This window comes from Schistocerca piceifrons, chromosome 2 (assembly GCF_021461385.2).
Source record: "Schistocerca piceifrons isolate TAMUIC-IGC-003096 chromosome 2, iqSchPice1.1, whole genome shotgun sequence".
In the NCBI taxonomy this organism is placed as follows: Eukaryota; Metazoa; Arthropoda; class Insecta; order Orthoptera; family Acrididae; genus Schistocerca; species Schistocerca piceifrons.
Window position 1 is genome coordinate 560,910,932 of NC_060139.1, and position 18,302 is coordinate 560,929,233.

The following is an 18,302-nucleotide window of genomic DNA, read 5'->3' on the forward strand; positions in this document are numbered from 1 at the left end:
TCTGGCAGCAAATTGAACTGCTACACAGCCAGCAGGCCAGAAAGGACAGAAGGAATACTCCCACAAAGACTTCTTATGTCTCTCCAGCCAAAAAAGTCTAAGTCTTCATCTGCCAATTGCAAAGTCTCCAAGAAATCAAAAGAAGGCAAATGGTCTTTTCCTTCCCCAACTTGGAGATCCTCTACAACAGTGTCACCACATGACACCCTCATCCGGCCGACCTCTGTTTCGCTGGTGCGCACCGCCATCCATTTTTCTGCTCTGGAATCCACACGCCGACACAGTGAGATTGCCGACGCCTCTGTAGATCTCATGGAGCAGAATTCTCCAGCCTCTGTGCCCTGTAGCAGTGTGTCTTCAAAGGCTGGCACTCGGCAGATGCTGAGGTGACAACTCTTCATTCTTTCCTTTCCCTGTCATGGCATTCCCTTAATGGACTCTTTGCAGCATTTGGTCCAATAAAGAGGAATTACGGCTGCTGTTGGAGCCACAGTGTCTCCTCCAGGAAACAAAATTGCGTCTGTGCAACTGCTTTGACCTCTTGTGTTTCTGTCTGACCCACTTTGACCTCCTTCCTCGAGGACAGCATTCCATCTCATGGTGGAGTCGTGCTGCTCATTTGGGATGTTCATAGTTAGGCAATCTCACTGAACACCTGGCCGCAAGCTGTTGGAGTGCTCATTTTCCTTCCCCCCTCCCTATTCCTATACGTAAACCTAGTCGGCAGTTTTGTAAGGCCAACTGGAGGCTTTACTCCTCCCCGACAACCTTCGCCGAACACCATTTTCCCAGTTATGTTGACCAGCTAGAGTACCTTACAGACGTATCCTTACCGCTGCAGAATTTTCCATTCTTCGCATTTCCTCTTCACCGTGCTGTTTCCCTGTCGCTTGGAGGACTTGAGGTATGCTGCAGCACAATTTGCATGCGGAGACATGCTCTCCGATTTTTAACCATCATCCTACGATGGTGAACTGTATTCGTTGTGAACAGTTTCATGCGAAGTGTTGTTGCATTCTTTGGGATAGCAAAGAAAAAGCCAGCTGGATTCATTTGCTTTTTAACAGTTCCACTCCCTCTTCTGTCATGTGGGCCAACCTCCAACCCCTCTCTGGGACCAAGGCCCACATCCCAATTTCTGGCCTGACTGTAGCAAATGATGTCATTGTAGACCCCATTACTATCTCAAAACACTTTGGGCCACTATTTTGTGGAGATTTCGAGCTCTGCTCACTATCACCCTGCTTTCCACCATTAGAAACGAGTAGAGTATACTCGGGTCCTTCTCCTCTCAGAATCGTGAATGCTACGCCACTGACTTAATTGTGTGGGTGCTAGACTTTGCTCTCATTTCATTCCAGTCTTCTGTTCCAGGGCCAGACAATGTTAACATTCAGATGTTGCAGCAGCTTTCTCTCTTGGGCAAGCACTTTGTCCGTCATACATACAATGACATAAGGGTGGATGGCATGTTTCCCAGACATTAGCATGAAGCCACCATCATACCCTTACCTAAGTGTGATAAGGACAAACACCTTCCTTCTAGCTACTGCCCCATTTCTCTCACCAGCTGTGTTAGCAAGGTGATGGAACATATGATTCGTGCCTAGCTGGTATGGTGGCACAAGTCTTGCAATCTACTATCCACTGCACAATGTGGGTTTTGAGCATGCTGTTTTGCAGTTGACTATCTTGTCAGTTTGTCAACTCATGTCAGGAACAGTTTTCTGCAAAAATACCAGGCAGTTGCCATGTTTTTTGATTTGAAGAATGCCTAAGACTCCTGCTGGAGGACTGGTATTGTCCACACTCTCTACACATGATGCTTCAGAGGCTGCCTGTCCAGTTTCCTTCAGTAATTTTTAAAAAGACAGAGTTTTCAAGGTACATGTGGGTTCTGCCTTGCCGAACACCTTTATCTAGGAAAACGGAGTGCCTCAGGCCACCGTTTTGAGCATTGTTGTCTTTGCTATCCCCATTAACCCTGTTATGGCCTGTCTCCCTCTGGGCACCTTTGGCTCCCATTTCATCGATGATTTTGGTATCTATCGTAGTCCTCCATGGGCTTGTCCCCTTCAGTGGCGTCTTCAGTGACGTCTCTTTCATCTTTACTTGTGGTGTATTGACAATGGCTTTTGTTTCTCCACTGAAAAAATTTGTACGAGTTTCTGGTGCCGCAGTGGGTTTCTTCCACTGTCTTCACACATTGAGCCTCTTTCCCAGCTGCTTGGCCAACCCCATCCCGGCCTTCTTGCTGCGAGGAGATCCTTTTAGCTAGGTTGCATATTGGGCATTGTCAGCCATCATTTCTTAGATGATGATCCACCACCACTTTGAGCTCATTGTCATCAACATTTGATAGTTCACAATTCCTGACTGAATACGCTTTTTTAACCACTTGCATTGTGATGTATGTTTGCTGTCTGAGATATTGGCCATTTTTGTAAACGATGCGCAGGCTGTCTACTGCATTTTACTATTTATCCATTGTAGCAATATGGTGAAGAACATTTAATCTTTAGTTCAGGATCGTCCTTAAAAAAAAAAAAAGGAGGTCTTTGTTCTTAGCTCTTTTTCCTTCCGTTGATTGGGCTTAACACGTAGTAGCTTTTAACTCCTTTTTCGTATTAGTGTTCAATGGTTCTGACATGGGCATGTGTTACTTTAGTTGTTTTTGTGCCCTAAAACAAAACAAAACACAAAATACAGATCTGTTTCAGCTAACATAGCAATTATTGAGTGACATTTATATTATCTTGTTGGCAACAGTATTTTGACTTGTTTTTCTATATTTGTTGAATTAAGTTCTGTAGTTACTTTGTTATGACAGTAATTTGACAGTTTTGGAGCTACAATGCCATGTAAACATCTGCTGTCATTGCTGAAACGGATCTGTACTGAAAGTGAAAGAAATGAAAATTGATTTTGCACAGCACCAAGTCTTGACACTCCTTATAAAAATGGGTGACTTGTGTCCCTAAAAATGTTCTGAAGTTTGTAGGCCTGAGGCTGAGCTGCTGCCACTTTACAGATGACACTGAAGGATTTAAATTTTGGAAAGCACAGATTCATTGGAAGGAGTTTGTGGAAATTCATTTCTGTATGAGAGCATCTGTACAGGAAGACAACACATAAACATTTAATGTTAGTTGGCTTTGTTGTGCATTTATCAACTCTTAGAAATTTTTTACGCGGCATTTAGTCCGTACTTGTACATAAAACACAGCAAATAAACACATTAAAATGTTGTGAGCTTGCCTTTTAGAAAGGCAAAAGTGGATAAAGAAAAATGGAGAAACATATTTAAAATTTCCACAGAAAATAGCCTCTTGTCAAGAGTAAAAGGATGTGAAGGGAAGTTATAGTTGAGAAGGGAGATAGACAGTGTTGTTGCCTGTCCACAATGTTGTTCAGTCTGTACCTTGAGCAAAAGTTTGAAAAGGATGTACATGAACAAAATAAAAACTTCAAAGTTTGCTGATGGCATTATAATTGTCAGAAATGCCGAGAGGACTACAAGAACAATTGAACAGAATGGATAATGTTTTGAAAAGAGATTATGAGTTAAACACAAAAAGTGAAGCAAGCATTATGAAATGTAATTGAACTGAATTGAATTAGGTGATGCCGAGTGAATTAATTGTAAAATGAGAAACTAAAAGTAATAGAGTTTTGCTATTGGGGCAGGAAAATAAATGAGGATGGCCGAATTAGAGAGAATATAAAATAGACAGACAATAGCAAGAAAACTATTTCTGAGAAAGAATAGTTTGTCAACATGTAATATCTATTTATGTGTTAGGAAGTCTTTTCTGGAGGTATTTGTTTAGAGTGAAATAAGCCAGTAAGAAGAGAATAAATGCTTTTGAAGTGTGGTACTACAGAAGAATGCTGAAGTGGTAGGTAGAGCAATAAAAAATGAGAAGGTACTGAATTGAGTTGGGGAAAACAGAAATTTATGGAACAACATGACTAAAAGATGGAACCAGTTGATACATTATCCCGAGACATAAAGGATTTCTCCATTTGATATTGGAAATAAGTGTGAGGACTAAAAATTGTAAAAGGTGACAAAGGCTTTAATACAGCAAGCAGCTTCAAATGGACATAGGTTGCAATTGTTACTCAGAGGTGGGGAGGTATGCACAGAATAGGCCAGCATAGGAAGCTGAATCAAACCACACATTGGACAGCAGCAGCAGCAGCAGCAGCAGAATCGCTTACTAGTGACCCCAGTATCTTCTGGAATTTCAGCAGTGTAAACAATAAAATGCAAGATTGCTTTTTACATTACAAGCTAAGCGAAGCAGGCACCAAACTGGAATAAACCTTACAAAGCATATTTTGTGATTTTTGTGCTATAGTTTGATAACTACAAAAACACATTGTTTATGGGAAATTTTACAAAGACCTTGAAAAGATTCTTAGTCAGAAGACAGAATATCGAAGGAATGCAAAATATTTGCATAATATAAGGTTTGGATTGTTGACCACGGTGGTGGTGGTGGTGGTGGTGGTGGTGGTGGTGGTGGGTGACGCCAACCACATTCAAAAAGTAAGGTTTGAAGGCATAATGGATTCAGTATTACAGTCATTGTAACTGAGCTTTGGAAGACTTTCGATCAAATGAGGCAGAAGGGATGGAAAATATTCCTTCAGAATTTTGAAGAGTTTTATGGAAAATTGTAACCAAATATCTGTTAAAAATGACATGTAAAATCTAAGAGACTAATGTCATTCCATTAGACTTGTAAAAATATCACTCTCACAATGGCTGAGGAAGCAAGGGCAGATATGCGCAAGAACTATCCCACAGCCAGTGTAGAGCTTATGAAATCAAGTTGCCGATGAGAATCATGTACAGGGCAAAGGAAAAGAAAATTGATTTGTTGGATGATGATCAGTTTGGCTTTAAGAAGGATAACAAGAGGCAGTTCTGACATTTTGAGAATGGAAGCAAGAAAGGTTCATAATATTTGTCAACCGATGAAAAGAATTTGACAATACGAAATGATGAAAGATGCTCAGAATCCTAAGAAAAAATGTGTGAGCTATGGGGGAAGGCAGGCAATATACAATATGTACAAGAATCAAGAGGGGTCTATGAGAATGAAAGATCAAGAAAGAATTGTATTACAAAGGGCTGAGACAGGGATGCAGTCATTCTTGCGGCTGTTAATCAAAGAAGCAATGATGGAAGAAAGGAATTAAAATTCCGGTTGAAAGTGTCAGTGATAAGATTACCTGATAATATGCCATCATCAGTTAATGATGAATTCAAGTACCTGTTGAATGGAATGAACAATCTAGAATATGGATTGAGAGTAAATGAGAGCAATGAGAAGTCGCAGAAGTGAGATTAGTGATAAAATCATTATCAGAATTTGGTACCATGAAGCAGACAGAATAGAATAATTCTTACCTTGGAAGCAAAATAACAAATGATGTAAAAAAGAATATAAAAGGCAGAACAACACAAGCAAACAGTGTATTCCTGGCCAAAAGATCTGCTAATATCAAATATCTGGACCTATGTCGATACTAGGCAAACCACCTTGTGGTGTGTGACAGAGGATACTTTGTGGGAAGAAAAATTGCTGGTAAGCCTTCGTGTGGGTCTGAATCAGTCTAATTTCATTGTCAATATTTTTCACGATATACACATAGGAGGAAGCAGTATATTTTTGTTAACTCTTGTAAGATTGTACGCTCTCGGAACATTAACAGTAAACCACACCATGATGCAGAATGCCTCTTGTGGCATCTGCCACTGAAGTTTATTGATAATAGCCTTGTTGCTTTTATGCTTACTAAATGAGCCAGTAACAAAACTTGCTGATCTTCTCTATTTTCTCTATCGATTCTTCTCTATTTTCTCTATCGATTCTATCTGGTATGGGTCCCATACTGATGAACAGCATTTAAGTATTGCTTGAATGTGGGTTTTGTAAGCTACTTCCTTTGTTGATGGACTAAATTCTTTAGGAGTCGTCCAATGAATCTGTCTGGCATCTGCCTTTCCTGCAATAGTTTTAAGTGGTTGTTCCACTTTAGATCACTCCATATGCATACTCTTAGATATTTTATGGCAGTAACTGCTTTCAGTTCAGCTTTAATTTGAAGAGGAAGTTAATGTGGATGTGAAGCACAGGAATGTAATAACATGAATTCTGACATGTTGGGAAAATCAAGAGAATAGAGGTATTTGTGATGTCTTGTGATAGGACTTTGGAAACTGGGTGGACTGAAAAGAAATGAAGTGGTACTGTGCAGAATTGATAAGGAAAGGAATATGTGGAAAACAGTGACAAAAAGAAGGAAGAGGTTGACAGGACATGTAAAGGCATTAAGAAATAACTTCTATATACTAGATGGTAAAAACTGTAGGTGAAGACAGAGATTGGATTATATCCAACCAATAATTGAGGATTTTGGGTGTATTTGCTACTCAGAGATGAAGAAATTGGCACAGGAGAGGAAGTTGTGTTGATCTTCATCAAACCTGTCTTGAAGACTGATGATGGAAAAGTGGAGACGACACATTGTGTATCATGTTGAGGGCCCAGTCTTATAAGAATTCTGTGTTATTCATGGATGAAATAAATTGCTACGACTTAGCATGTCTCAGTATGTTGACAAGCACAGTTGAAATCCATAGAAATTGTGATGACTGCTACAGTCGTTGTTACTTCCCATTTTTCTGCCTTTTCATTGTACTTCACCACATAATGCTATTTGTCCCACACTGATAATATTAGGAAGAAACAGTGCAGATATTGTGCCTCTTTTATGGTTTGTGTGAATAATGTGTGTGAACTTCAAATTTAATATAATAATTTTTGAGAGTAGTGCTGTGCACATTCCAATATGATTGCATTCTGAGGAGCTTGCCCATTATGTAATATTTGTCTTTATGTTGTCAATTCCACCCACATTTAAACATAGATGAATTGTTGAGTATGTTAACTTGCTCTCTAAAGGTCGCACTTTTTAATTTATGATGCATTCGCTGGTAAATATTGTTTGATAATTAGTTCAAGGAAGAGCAGCAATGTAACTTGATTGTCTCATATCTAGCAGGATCAAACTAATTGGCGTGAAATGTGCCGCATGGCAATTCCTCTTCTGCTGCACGCTTTGGGCCCACCTCCTGATGTTTCTAATATTGGCACAGTTAAGGCATCTGAATCTCGTCGAAAGATTGTTCATCAGTGGAGCAAGGAAGCTGCATTCCGCATCAGTCAGGCAGGTGAGCGTTATCCATTTAAAAGGTTATTAAGATCTGTAATCCACACTGTAGTGAATTAAATAAATGATATACCTAAGTTGCAAGTTGCAATGTTAAGTTTTTCCTGACAATGATTTTGTTGTTAAAGGTGTTTGTAATGTTGTATCTTCAAAAATTTAGCAGGAATCATAGTTCGTACTGACACATAGCTAAACACGAGCTTTATTCTTGGCTGTATTCAGATTTGGCAACCTGGAAGTTTTCTGTAACCATTGTTAACTGTAACAATTTAATTTGTGTGTGAGAATTGCTAGATTAGGTTAACTGAGTGTGTCATGTTGATGCTAAGAAAATAATCAGTGTGAAGATCAGCAACAAACTGAGGAAAAAGTGTTCAAGCAAAACAATATGGAAACTGTGGTGCCTTGTATACTCATTCTTTAATATTGCTAAGGCACAAATGCAGTTCTTGGGCTAACTGTCTTTTTCTTGGCTCTTTTTGGGCCCAAAGTGGCATTATTCAAAACCTGCCAGTAACACAGGTGCTCCACTGATCAGCAGTAACAACCAACCAATAGAACTTGGGTAGTGATGGTATTAACTTGAGATTCCCTGTTGATAACACACATTACTTCATGTGAATAAAGAACCAGTTGCATTTCACAAGAAGGATATTGTCTTGTCTTACTGCTGGCTATGTATCACCAGATTGTATTGTTAGAGGTATTTCATAATGTTTGAACACAGTAAATGTTCAAAGATCCTGCTGAAAATCGGTGTCAGTGATATGGTTCTATACGTCAGCAGATTGTTTCTATTTCCTTTCTTTTGTAGTGATGGAACATTTGCGCTTTCCAATATGTAAGTAGAGGTTTATCGTCAAGCGAGTAGTTGTAAAGGATTGGCAAAAATGGAGCTATTTCATTAGCATGTTCTGAAAGGAACATACTTGATATACAATCTGGATTACAAGAATTCCCTTTGGGTGGCTTAATTTGCTACGCTATGCAGAGGGTATCTACTTAAGTTAAACATGTTGGCAGCTGTAATCAATTTGAACTCTAGAATATTTATTGCATCTTCCGCAAAAGAATTTCGGAAATTAGTGTTTCGTAACTCTGCTTCAGTGTTGCTGTCTTCACTAACATTACCAATGCAGTCATATCATTGAATATGTTGATAAGCTTAAATAAGGCAGAACACCAATAAACAAAAGTTATTCAAAAACAAACTAAAAAGGATAATCATTGATCACAGTTCATATAAAATAGTTCAGTTTGTAGACTTATTAAAAATTGTGTGTCACATGTCCTCCTAACAACTGGATCAATGTCAACCAAACTTGCATCACTTATTGTCTGAAATGAACACTGTGGAGGTAAGAACCACCTACACCACATTGGAGTGGTAGGTTTGGCATTGAAATAGGGAATGTCGGGGTTGGACTGAGACGGGGGAGAGGGAGATGTATAGAGAAAAGTGGGTATGAAGAGATGCACCGAAAGAGAAGACGGATGAAGAGATTGACAGAGAGGGAGATGGAATTGCAGGGGTTGGAGGGGGAGTGAGGTGTACAATGCAGGTGAAGAGGGTGCGGTGAGGCGAGTGTAAGTGGAAGGGGTGTGGGGAGCAGGCGGAAGATAGAGGAGGAGAAGCAGAGGGGAAAAGGCACATCAAGGAAGAGATTTAAATTTTTCGAGAGTGTTCTGGTGAAATCACAGCTAACATCTACCACCATGGGTTTAACAAAGATGGAACACTTTTAAAGTATTAAGTGCAATTTGTCTGTTAATTGTTCTGTTTAGTGAGTCAACTGGGTTGTAAGAATTGAGCACTGCAGCGAGCCAGTAACATTGTCAGTGTGGTTTGGGACGAAAGATCAAGCCCCATGACTGAATATCACAGATAAATTTAGCATCCTCTCTGGAGTCATACGGTTTAAAACAGCAGAGATTCATCATATGTGACATATGCGTATGTGGGTGCCTGTACTGGTGAAAACCTAGTGTGTGATTAACAAGAAAGTGGTTTTATCAATAGAAGAGAATGATCCTTTGACAAGTTGTCCCCATTTTATATTAAAATCCTCTAAATGTTGGACAACAGAAGCCTCTGGTGTAATAAAACCTCAGTGTGTCTGCAGGTACTTTTTACATGATGGGTGATTGTCTCAAGTGGTTTAAAGATTACTTTACAGAAGCTCTCCTGCGAACCTTGCAGAACTAGCACTCCTGAAAGTAAGGATATTGCGCAGACATGGCTTAGCCACAGCCTGGGGATGTTTCCTGAATTCTGGAAACATCCCCCAGGCTGTGGCTAAGCCATGTCTGCACAATATCCTTTCTTTCCAGAATTCTGGAAACATCCCCCAGGCTGTGGCTAAGCCATGTCTGCGCAATATCCTTTCTTTCAGGAGTGCTTCTGTTAAGTTTGTAAGGTAGGAGGTGAGGTGCTGGCGGAAGTAAAGCTGTGAGGACGGGGCGTGAGTCGTGCTTGGGTAGCTCAGTTGGTAGAGCACTTGCTCGCGAAAGGCAAAGGTCCCAAGTTAGTCTCGGTCCAGCACATCTTTTGCCCGTTCAGCAAACTGGCACACCAAATTTGAACAAAATTTGAGATCGTAGAGTGGGAAATGCTAGAGCAGTTATCATAGAATAGTTCTTACAGAATAAACTGGATGAATGGCATTGTTGCAGAAAAGAATGACTCTGTAGTAGAGCTGCTCAGCTGAGCAGGGTGACTGGCGAGAAAGTTATTGTGCTCCCTCAAGATCTCTCTGGTACTAGACCTCCTGTAGTAGGCCACCTGGAGCAAATGGAGCCATTGGTGATTTGACTGGAACAGGAACTGCCAGCAGATGCAAGCGTTCTGGCTAGTGCACTCAAAATGGATATCACTAGCTTTAAAAAAAAAAGGAGGGGAGGGGGGAGCTCGAAGAGATTGTGCTCATTTGATCAAGAGTGTGAATGAACTTAAACTATGTGTTGTAGTACACTTTACATGTCAGGTGCAACAGTATTTTCTCTGACAATGCTATTGTTTGTAATTGTGAAAACATATTATGTTCATGTAAAGGCAAGTAGTGTGGTTCACATTCAGTGGGTAACTGACAGACCACAATCTGTGGTCCCTCCTGTTTTTTTCTGTCACTTATTGCTTATTTTGGAACTATTTGTCAATGTGAACAGTGCATGCTGAACAAGGGAGTTCTTGTTACTGTTGATCAGGATCAACAGGTAGGCATTATCCCCCAGACCTAGTCCGCAGACTGATCTCCCATGCCGTTTCTCCTCGCACCCCGAATCCTCCCATCAGCTCAAAGAACTGGCCACAAAAGGGTGCCCCCTCGTCAGCCAATACCGCCACGAACTGAAACAACCAAACTACATTCTTTGCCAGGGCTTCAATTACCAATATCATCATGCTCTGAAATAAGGGACATACTATCAGAGATCCTTCAGACCCCTCTTAAAGTGGTGTTCCGTTGCCTGCCCGACATCCACAACATCCTAGTCCAGGCCTGTGCCACTCCCAATACCAACCCCTTGCCACAAGGATCATATACCTGTGTACGACTGATGTGAAAGACCTGCTCGATCCACCCAGCTAGCACTTCCTATTCCATCGGTTTATCAGGGTCTGGGCCACGTGTGAAAGCAGCCATATCATTTACCAGCTCTGCTGCAACCATTGCACAGCTTTTTATATTGTTATGACTACCAAACAGCTGTCCACCAGGAGGAATGGCCACTGCCGAACTGTGGCCAAGGGCAAACTTGATCACCAGATGGCACAATATGCGGCTGAGCCTAAAATGCTTGATTTCGGTGGCTTCGTCACTGCCCGAGCCATCTGGATTCTCCCTTCCACCACCAGCTTTTCTGAATTGCACAGATGGGAGTTATCCTTAAAATGCGTTCTCTGTTTCTGTTAATTATCCTGGCCTGAGCCTACAGTAACATATTGTCCCCACACCTCCACCCAACAGTTTCCACCCCCTCTTTCCTGTCATCTACTCCATAATCTTGTCTCCCAGCCACTTTGTTTGCTGCCCTTGGGCAACATACCTGCCAATTTTTCCCCACTCCTCTCCTTTTCGATCCTTTTCCCCCACCTCCCTGCCCTCCCAACCTCCTGACGCTTCACCTGTTGGCATTCTAGTCACTACACAATCCGCCAGGTGGTGGTCCTCCAATCCCCCCCAACCGTACACTACTGTCCCTTCCCCTTCACCGAGCAAGGTGTGGTTAGCACACTGGACTCGTATTCAGGAGGATGACTGTTCAAACCCGTGTCCGGCCATCATGATTTAGGCTTTTCATGATTTCCCTAAATGGCTTCAGGCAGGTGCCTGGAGGGTTCCTTTGAAAAAGCATGGCCAACTTCCTTCCCTAATCCAATGGGACTGCTGACCCCACTGGTGGGTCCCCTCTCCCAAATCAAGCAACCTTCCCCTTCCCCACACTCTCCAGATTACTGCTCCCACCCCATGTGGTCGATTAACATGTGAAGATTTTCCTCCTTTATGCAGACAAGTTGAATAAATACAGATAACTACAAACAGAAAGGTGTAAAAAAAATAACTCTCCATAAGTGAAACTTCATAGCTACATTTTTTGTTGTTACTCATAATTATTTGAAGTTATTTTTTCAAAATGAATGAACTGATCTTATTGCTAAGTTATGTTCAACAATTCTACAACCTTTTTGAAACAAAGATGTGTGTGCTTAGAAAGCAAAAAGTATAAATTCATTACATACATGGATATACTGTGTGAAAAGTAAGGTTGCTGCTAAATTTTTGCTCTAATTTTGTTTATAAACAACATATTCTTTTTGTAGCAACAAGATAGAAAAGTAAGAGACTTTCAGTTACAGCTTGCACAGGATACAATGCCAGATAGGCAGTGACAAGTTTTCGTCCAAAGCACTGAATTAGTTCGTTTGTTTGGAAGGAGAGGCTGATAAGTGTTTCTCACCTTTGGGCTGGTCAGTGATTAACAGAGTTTGAGGTACGCACCCTGCAATCTTTCTCAAATGACTCTAAAGAAATTCTTCAATAAAAAAGTTTAATTTTTGCTACACTTACAGCTCTCTATGTCAACTTCATGATGTGACCATCATCTCGTTAAGCGTCATAGTTATTGTGATATTTACGTGAAAGTATGATATTGTGCGAGGTTCGGAAAAGTGTGCAATGAAAACTAGAGGTTGCTGTGATTTTGCATTGGGTGCATATTACATAATATATTGTTGCATATGAAATTTAGCCAACATAGTGAATTTTTCTTTAGGCTTGGGTGGAGGTCTCTATTTGCCACCAATCTTGAGAAAATTGATCTTGTGTAGCGCACTCATTTGTGATCACACCACGCCGGCAATAAAACCGGAGTAAAATATCCACAACATTCCTCATATTTCATAACCAGTTTCAGATATTGAAATGAGATTTTGGAAAATGATAGCACACAAAAAGGAGAGTATTTTACCATATCATTATTATGTAAAACTTCATTGTCTACTGTGTTATTCCAATAACTACAGACCTTTTCGCTGAAAGAATGTAATTTTGAAGGGCCACGGATAGCTGGTGAAATGAGAAATGCTATGGATTTTGGAGCAAAATACGTGAAGACATTAAACTTTCTTGGAAACCAAGAATGTGCATTTTCATAAGCTACTGACTTTACTTTTCCTCAGTTCCTCGCGCAGTAAACTGAACAAAACACTGTTTCAGCGATCTATAGCAATTTTGTCTGCACAACATGTTAGTGAGGTGAGACAGTGTAAACTCACTGTGTTTTGGCAAAGAAGCAAATTTTGACATGACAACCAGAGAAATGTGTAGGTTTTACTCAAAATTCGACATTCGTGATGCTTCTGTGAAAGTTGCAAATGGTTAACTACATTTCTGTGGAAGTTGCAAATGGTTAACAAGCCAGGCAAAAATAAATCTCTGCATTTTCAACAGAATACTTTTTAAATGCTAATGAAAGAAGAGGTGACAGTAGATTATTTTGAATGGTCACCATGCATGTGGGCATGAAGGAATCCCGCTTTATATTTAAAAAAAAAATGTTAACATAGACTTCCCCTCCAGCACTCTGCATTTCCCTTATAGTGCTTTGAGTGGTCCCCCACCACTGTTGCTCTCCCCATGCTTCCCCAGCCAACTGTGCCTCTAGCGGCCATGGCATTTTGTGTGTGATATAAACTACTGTGAAGTGAAAACATGACGACAGTCAGTGTGTACCTCCCAAGAAAAGTTGGGACATACTGGGCTTTGATCACTTAACAAAAAGTCCAGAGTTCATTCTCTCTCTCTTTTTTTTCCTTTTCAGAAACTAAAATCCCGCCTTTACCTGAACAACATGACAACAAACCTTTGAAAAAATAAAACCTCATTTATATCAGTTTCAGTACTGGCAGTTAATGGTTCGGCCACTAGAGAGCATCCAGTCTTACATTTGTAGTCTGTCTGTTGTATTTTGCTTGAGATGGTTGCCACTAGATACTGTCTTCACTGTCTGCAGCTTTAGATACTTCAGAACAAAATGCTTGTTTTCAGCCTCTGTCCTTTATTGTATAAGTAGAGCGTCTGAAAAAGGATTATTACTTCATAGGAGAAAGTTCATCAGATGACTGTTTGACATGTGCTCGCCAGTTGTATAAGACAAATCTGTCTATTGTGCTCCAGCAAGTGCCACCACTATTTCCATTCACAGAAAGAGTGTAATTCATCTAGTGAACAACTGTGCTGATAATGTTGTGTTACGTGGATCAGGTCACTGATGATGACCCAGTAAACATCGTTGTCACAGAGGCAAACAAGTATATTTAAAGTCAACATATTTCCCATTGGAAAGAGACTACCAGTGTCGAAATGTGTTTCACTGTTATCTGCTACAAAGTCTTGTGATGAAACCAAACTATCAAATGTAATGGACAAAACATCAATGCTCATTACACTGATATTTCAACAGGTGTTGGGTTTCTTGATTTATGATTCTCAAAAAGGGCCTCCATTTTTTGGACAATTCGGCGTACAATCCTGTGAAGCACCCACCTTCAAAGCCAAATAAAATTTCATTTGTACATCAACATCTCAACAACATATTCAAAAGTTTGTGCACACCAGGTAGAGATGTAATAATCAACAAAAGTTCAGTATTATATGCAGGGAGACAGGGTGGTTAGTATATCTACCAATGAAAAGGGCAAGGTTTGGCATTAAGACATTCATGTTGTGGAAGTCCCAAACTGGGTGTGTGGGGTCTCTCATTATCTATACAGGAAAAAGAACGAAATTCGACGAACTATGTTATAATATGCCACAGTCACCTTAAATTGTAAGGATGCTGATAGAACCACTTCCGAATAAAGGCTGTTGCCTTACCATTGATAATCCTTGCATATCTCCTCAACTTGATGATTTACTTGCTGCTCAGAGAACTGATATGTATGGAGCTGTGCAGCCATCAGGAAGAAACATGCCTCCATCATTTCCTCATAAAAACTAAAGAAGGGGAAATCATTGCTTTTCAGAGGGGAAGAGTGACAGCATTCACTGGAAGGACAAAAGAGATGTTTCTATTTTGACAACAGTTCACAATGCTGAAATGAAAGCTGTAGAGAAATGACACAATGAAGTATTGAAACCAGTGGCTGCTGTGGCATACAATGACACAAAGGACGGAGTAGGCAAGGTAGATCAGCACGTGGCTAACAACTCAGTGACTCGTGAAAGAGGGAGGAGGTTTTTCCATCTCACAGGATTTGCTTTGTTGGATTGTATACGCCCTGTTAAAAAAAGAGGTGGTAAAAACAAATCCTTTAGGGTTCTGTCTTCAAAAGTAGCAGGTCATCCGTGTTAAAGCACCAGGCGCAGGCATCTGATTGACCAGTCTTCAAATATTTGTAACTCCTTATTTTGAGGTTTAAGAGCTATCTTTGTTTGTTCATATGTAATGTCAGTCATTAAATGATGATCCTCATTCAGCAAAGATAATGTTTTTTTGGAACATAGTTCGGTAAAAAATCATTGTTAAGGGGTTAAACGATGAATAATTTTCTGTCTGTTCCATCAATATAGTAACTGATTTACAATTTTGTTAATTTTATTTCAGGACATGTTCTCCTGGCTATGCTTCATGAACGTCGTTCTCAGTTCTTGGACAGAATAACACAGTATTGCTCTGGAAATTGGCGTGAAAGGGTTTTTCAGGTCAGTTACTAAAATGTTTCTTTTTAGCACTAATGGCTTATTTCAAAATATTCATCCAGTAAACAGAAATCTCCACTTTAATTGTTAGACAAATATTAATCAGATAGGAAAAATGCTTGCAATTTTCATAAAGTTCACACGCCTCAGACTAAAAAATTTCTAAAAAGTCTTAGCAGAATAAAAACTGTAGGACAATAGGAGTGTTTCTCATCCAGCATTTTGTAATGCAGTTAATTACATTAGTTCACATAGTAACTATCAGGAAATTATTAGTTTTATTTGCCAGTCTTTACTTGAAATACATGCATTGACTTCCTTAATCAGATGTGTGAAACTTTATGTACATATTAACAACATGTCTGTCTAAAAAGTAGGCTGTAGTCATGTCTTTTGTCACAAGTTTTTATTGTAGAAATATTTACAACTGAAATCAAAATTCAGGCTAATTTTTAATACTTAATCAGTATGTATGTTTCTTCCTGTTGATAGTGCATTAGTGTCTGCTGTCTTAGTTTCCTCCAAATAGTATCCTGAAACATCCCAAAAGACTTAACTCTGGCTCAGATAGATTTTGTGCTTAAACATGTCAGAAAATTTAATTATTAGGAAATTCAATTTATATTTGATCTGTGCCTCACCTTTGTTGTTCCTAATTCCAGTTATATAATCTTTTTGGTTTACTTGTGCATAATTTTCACTCTCCCTTTTCATTTTTTTAGTTGTTATTCTGGCCTCTTTAGTTCTCACAAGGACTGACTTAGGCCGCTGTCAAGAAATCAGTTGCCATCAGAGTGTCTCATATTGAAATCTGAATAAATTGCAAGTCACTCTAGAACTTCATACCTGCTACTTGCCCCACTATTAAAACAAATTGCACCATGCAACACACGTAATATCCTAGTTTTGAATCCAATAAGAACTATTTTTGGCAGGTTTTCTCATATCGAATGTTCGAAACATTCACTCTTACTTTGTCATCCCATGTAAGCACCATGATAATAGTTTACTGTTATTAAAGTCCCTGGAGATGGGCTTAATTGCTTCTGAAACTGCAAATCCCAGGGATTGATGATGAACACAAACTGCACCAGTTTCATGTGCTTTCCTGTATCCAGACTGAGTTTACATAATCATCACAAAACCCATGCTGTGGAGTGTCATCTGTAGAAGCTCTACAGAAGAGGGTAGCCCAAACTGTTTCTCATCGCCTTTATATCACCTCGATTCCTTCTTATGGCTAAATCATAATGCTGCAGCAAATAGAAAAGTTTCTAAGCAAATAATAATTGAAATCCAAAGATATACAACGGAATACTTATGAGCACTGACAAGAGTATCTTCGAGCAGAGCTGCCAACTCAAAAAACAGTTGTACACCATATCTGTCTCCAATGAGACTCTAAGGAAGACATAGGACGTGTGAAAGTAGCCGAAAAATGGGAGTAGCCACACATTGAGGGATCCTAAAGTAGGTTTCCAAACAACTGCCCAGTGTCCAGTTCTTTTAACTATTAATTTTTTTGGAACCCTTCAAGCTTCGATTTAAGAACAAAAACAAGAAAATTGGTTTTTTGAAGTGGACGTAAAAGCATGTGAACTCGTGTGTACTGTTACTGATCTGTTTTTTCAGTTTTGTAACTGCTTTTCTTGGCTTCACTTTTCCTGCAATCATTTGGTTTTGTGACAATTTTCTTAAATGATAAACACAACACTGTAATAGTTAACTTGAAATATTGTTACGAATATTGTCACCAGAAACATTACCAAATTTAAACAGATGCAAAATCTCAAAGATTGGCGATCTTTTACAGAAGTTCGAAATTTAGTGCCAACTTCATGCGAGATGCTTAAATAGTTTCCACAATGAAACTTTATCTCGAAACCTGGCAGAAAATCCAGAGAGATTCTGGTTGTATGTGAGGTATGCTAGCAGCAAGACATAGTCAAAGCCTTCTCTGCGAGATGGCAATTGAGATACTATTGAAGACAGTGTTGCCAAAGCAGAGTTACTTAACACACCCTTCTGAAATGCCTTCACAGAAGAAGACAAAGTAAATATTCCAGAATTTGAATCAAGGACATCTGACAACATTAGTAACACTGGGGTAGATATCCTCGGAGTAGTGAAGCAACTTAAAATCACTTAATAAATGCAAGTCTTCTGGTCCAGACTGTGTACCGATTAGGTTCCTTTCAGAGGATGCTGATGCAATAGCTCTATACTTAACAATCTTATACACTCACACTCATAAATTAAGGATAATGCTGATACATGGTGAAACAACACTCTGGTGTGCGGTTTGCGAGTTTAAATCACCTCGGGGTATGACTATGCGGTCATCACACAGTGGCGCTGGCAGCAGTCCACATATGCAGAGGTGTGTTGGTGCATGTCAGAGTACGGTGCAAGGAGTAAGTGTGCAGACGTTTCCAGACGTGCTAATGGTACTGTGTGTTGAAAATGACTCAAAGAACACACATTCATGACATTATGAGGGATAGAATACTAGGGCGACTGGAGGCTGGTCAAACGCAGCAGGTCGTAGCATGGGCCCTGCGTGTGCCACAAAGTGTGATCTCAGGATTATGATAACAATTCCAGCAGACAGGAAACATGTCCAGGCATTGCAATACGAGACGTCTGCAGTGTAAAACACCACAAGAACACTGATATCTCACCATCAGTGCCCGCAGATGGCGACGGAGTACTGCAGTTAGACTTGCTCAGGACCTTACCGCAGCCACTGGAATAGTTACAAGGAAAATAGTGCAGCCATTGTCATAACGCAGAAACGGAATGATTTATCTGTTGTCCAGAAGGTCATGATCCTTGTATTTTGGGCCAAGGGTGGAA

The 18,302-nt window shown here is 40.0% G+C and overlaps 1 protein-coding gene across 1 annotated transcript in view; it reads left to right on the top strand.

Moving 5' to 3' along the window:
• Window positions 1–18,302, top strand: part of LOC124776581 (E3 SUMO-protein ligase RanBP2) — a 313,159-nt gene that overhangs the window by 97,665 nt on the left and 197,192 nt on the right. Inside the window, exons 7-8 of the mRNA XM_047251632.1 lie at window positions 7,081–7,249; window positions 15,352–15,449. Coding sequence (XP_047107588.1) covers window positions 7,081–7,249; window positions 15,352–15,449 — 267 coding nt within the window. The remainder of the gene's footprint in view (window positions 1–7,080; window positions 7,250–15,351; window positions 15,450–18,302) is intronic.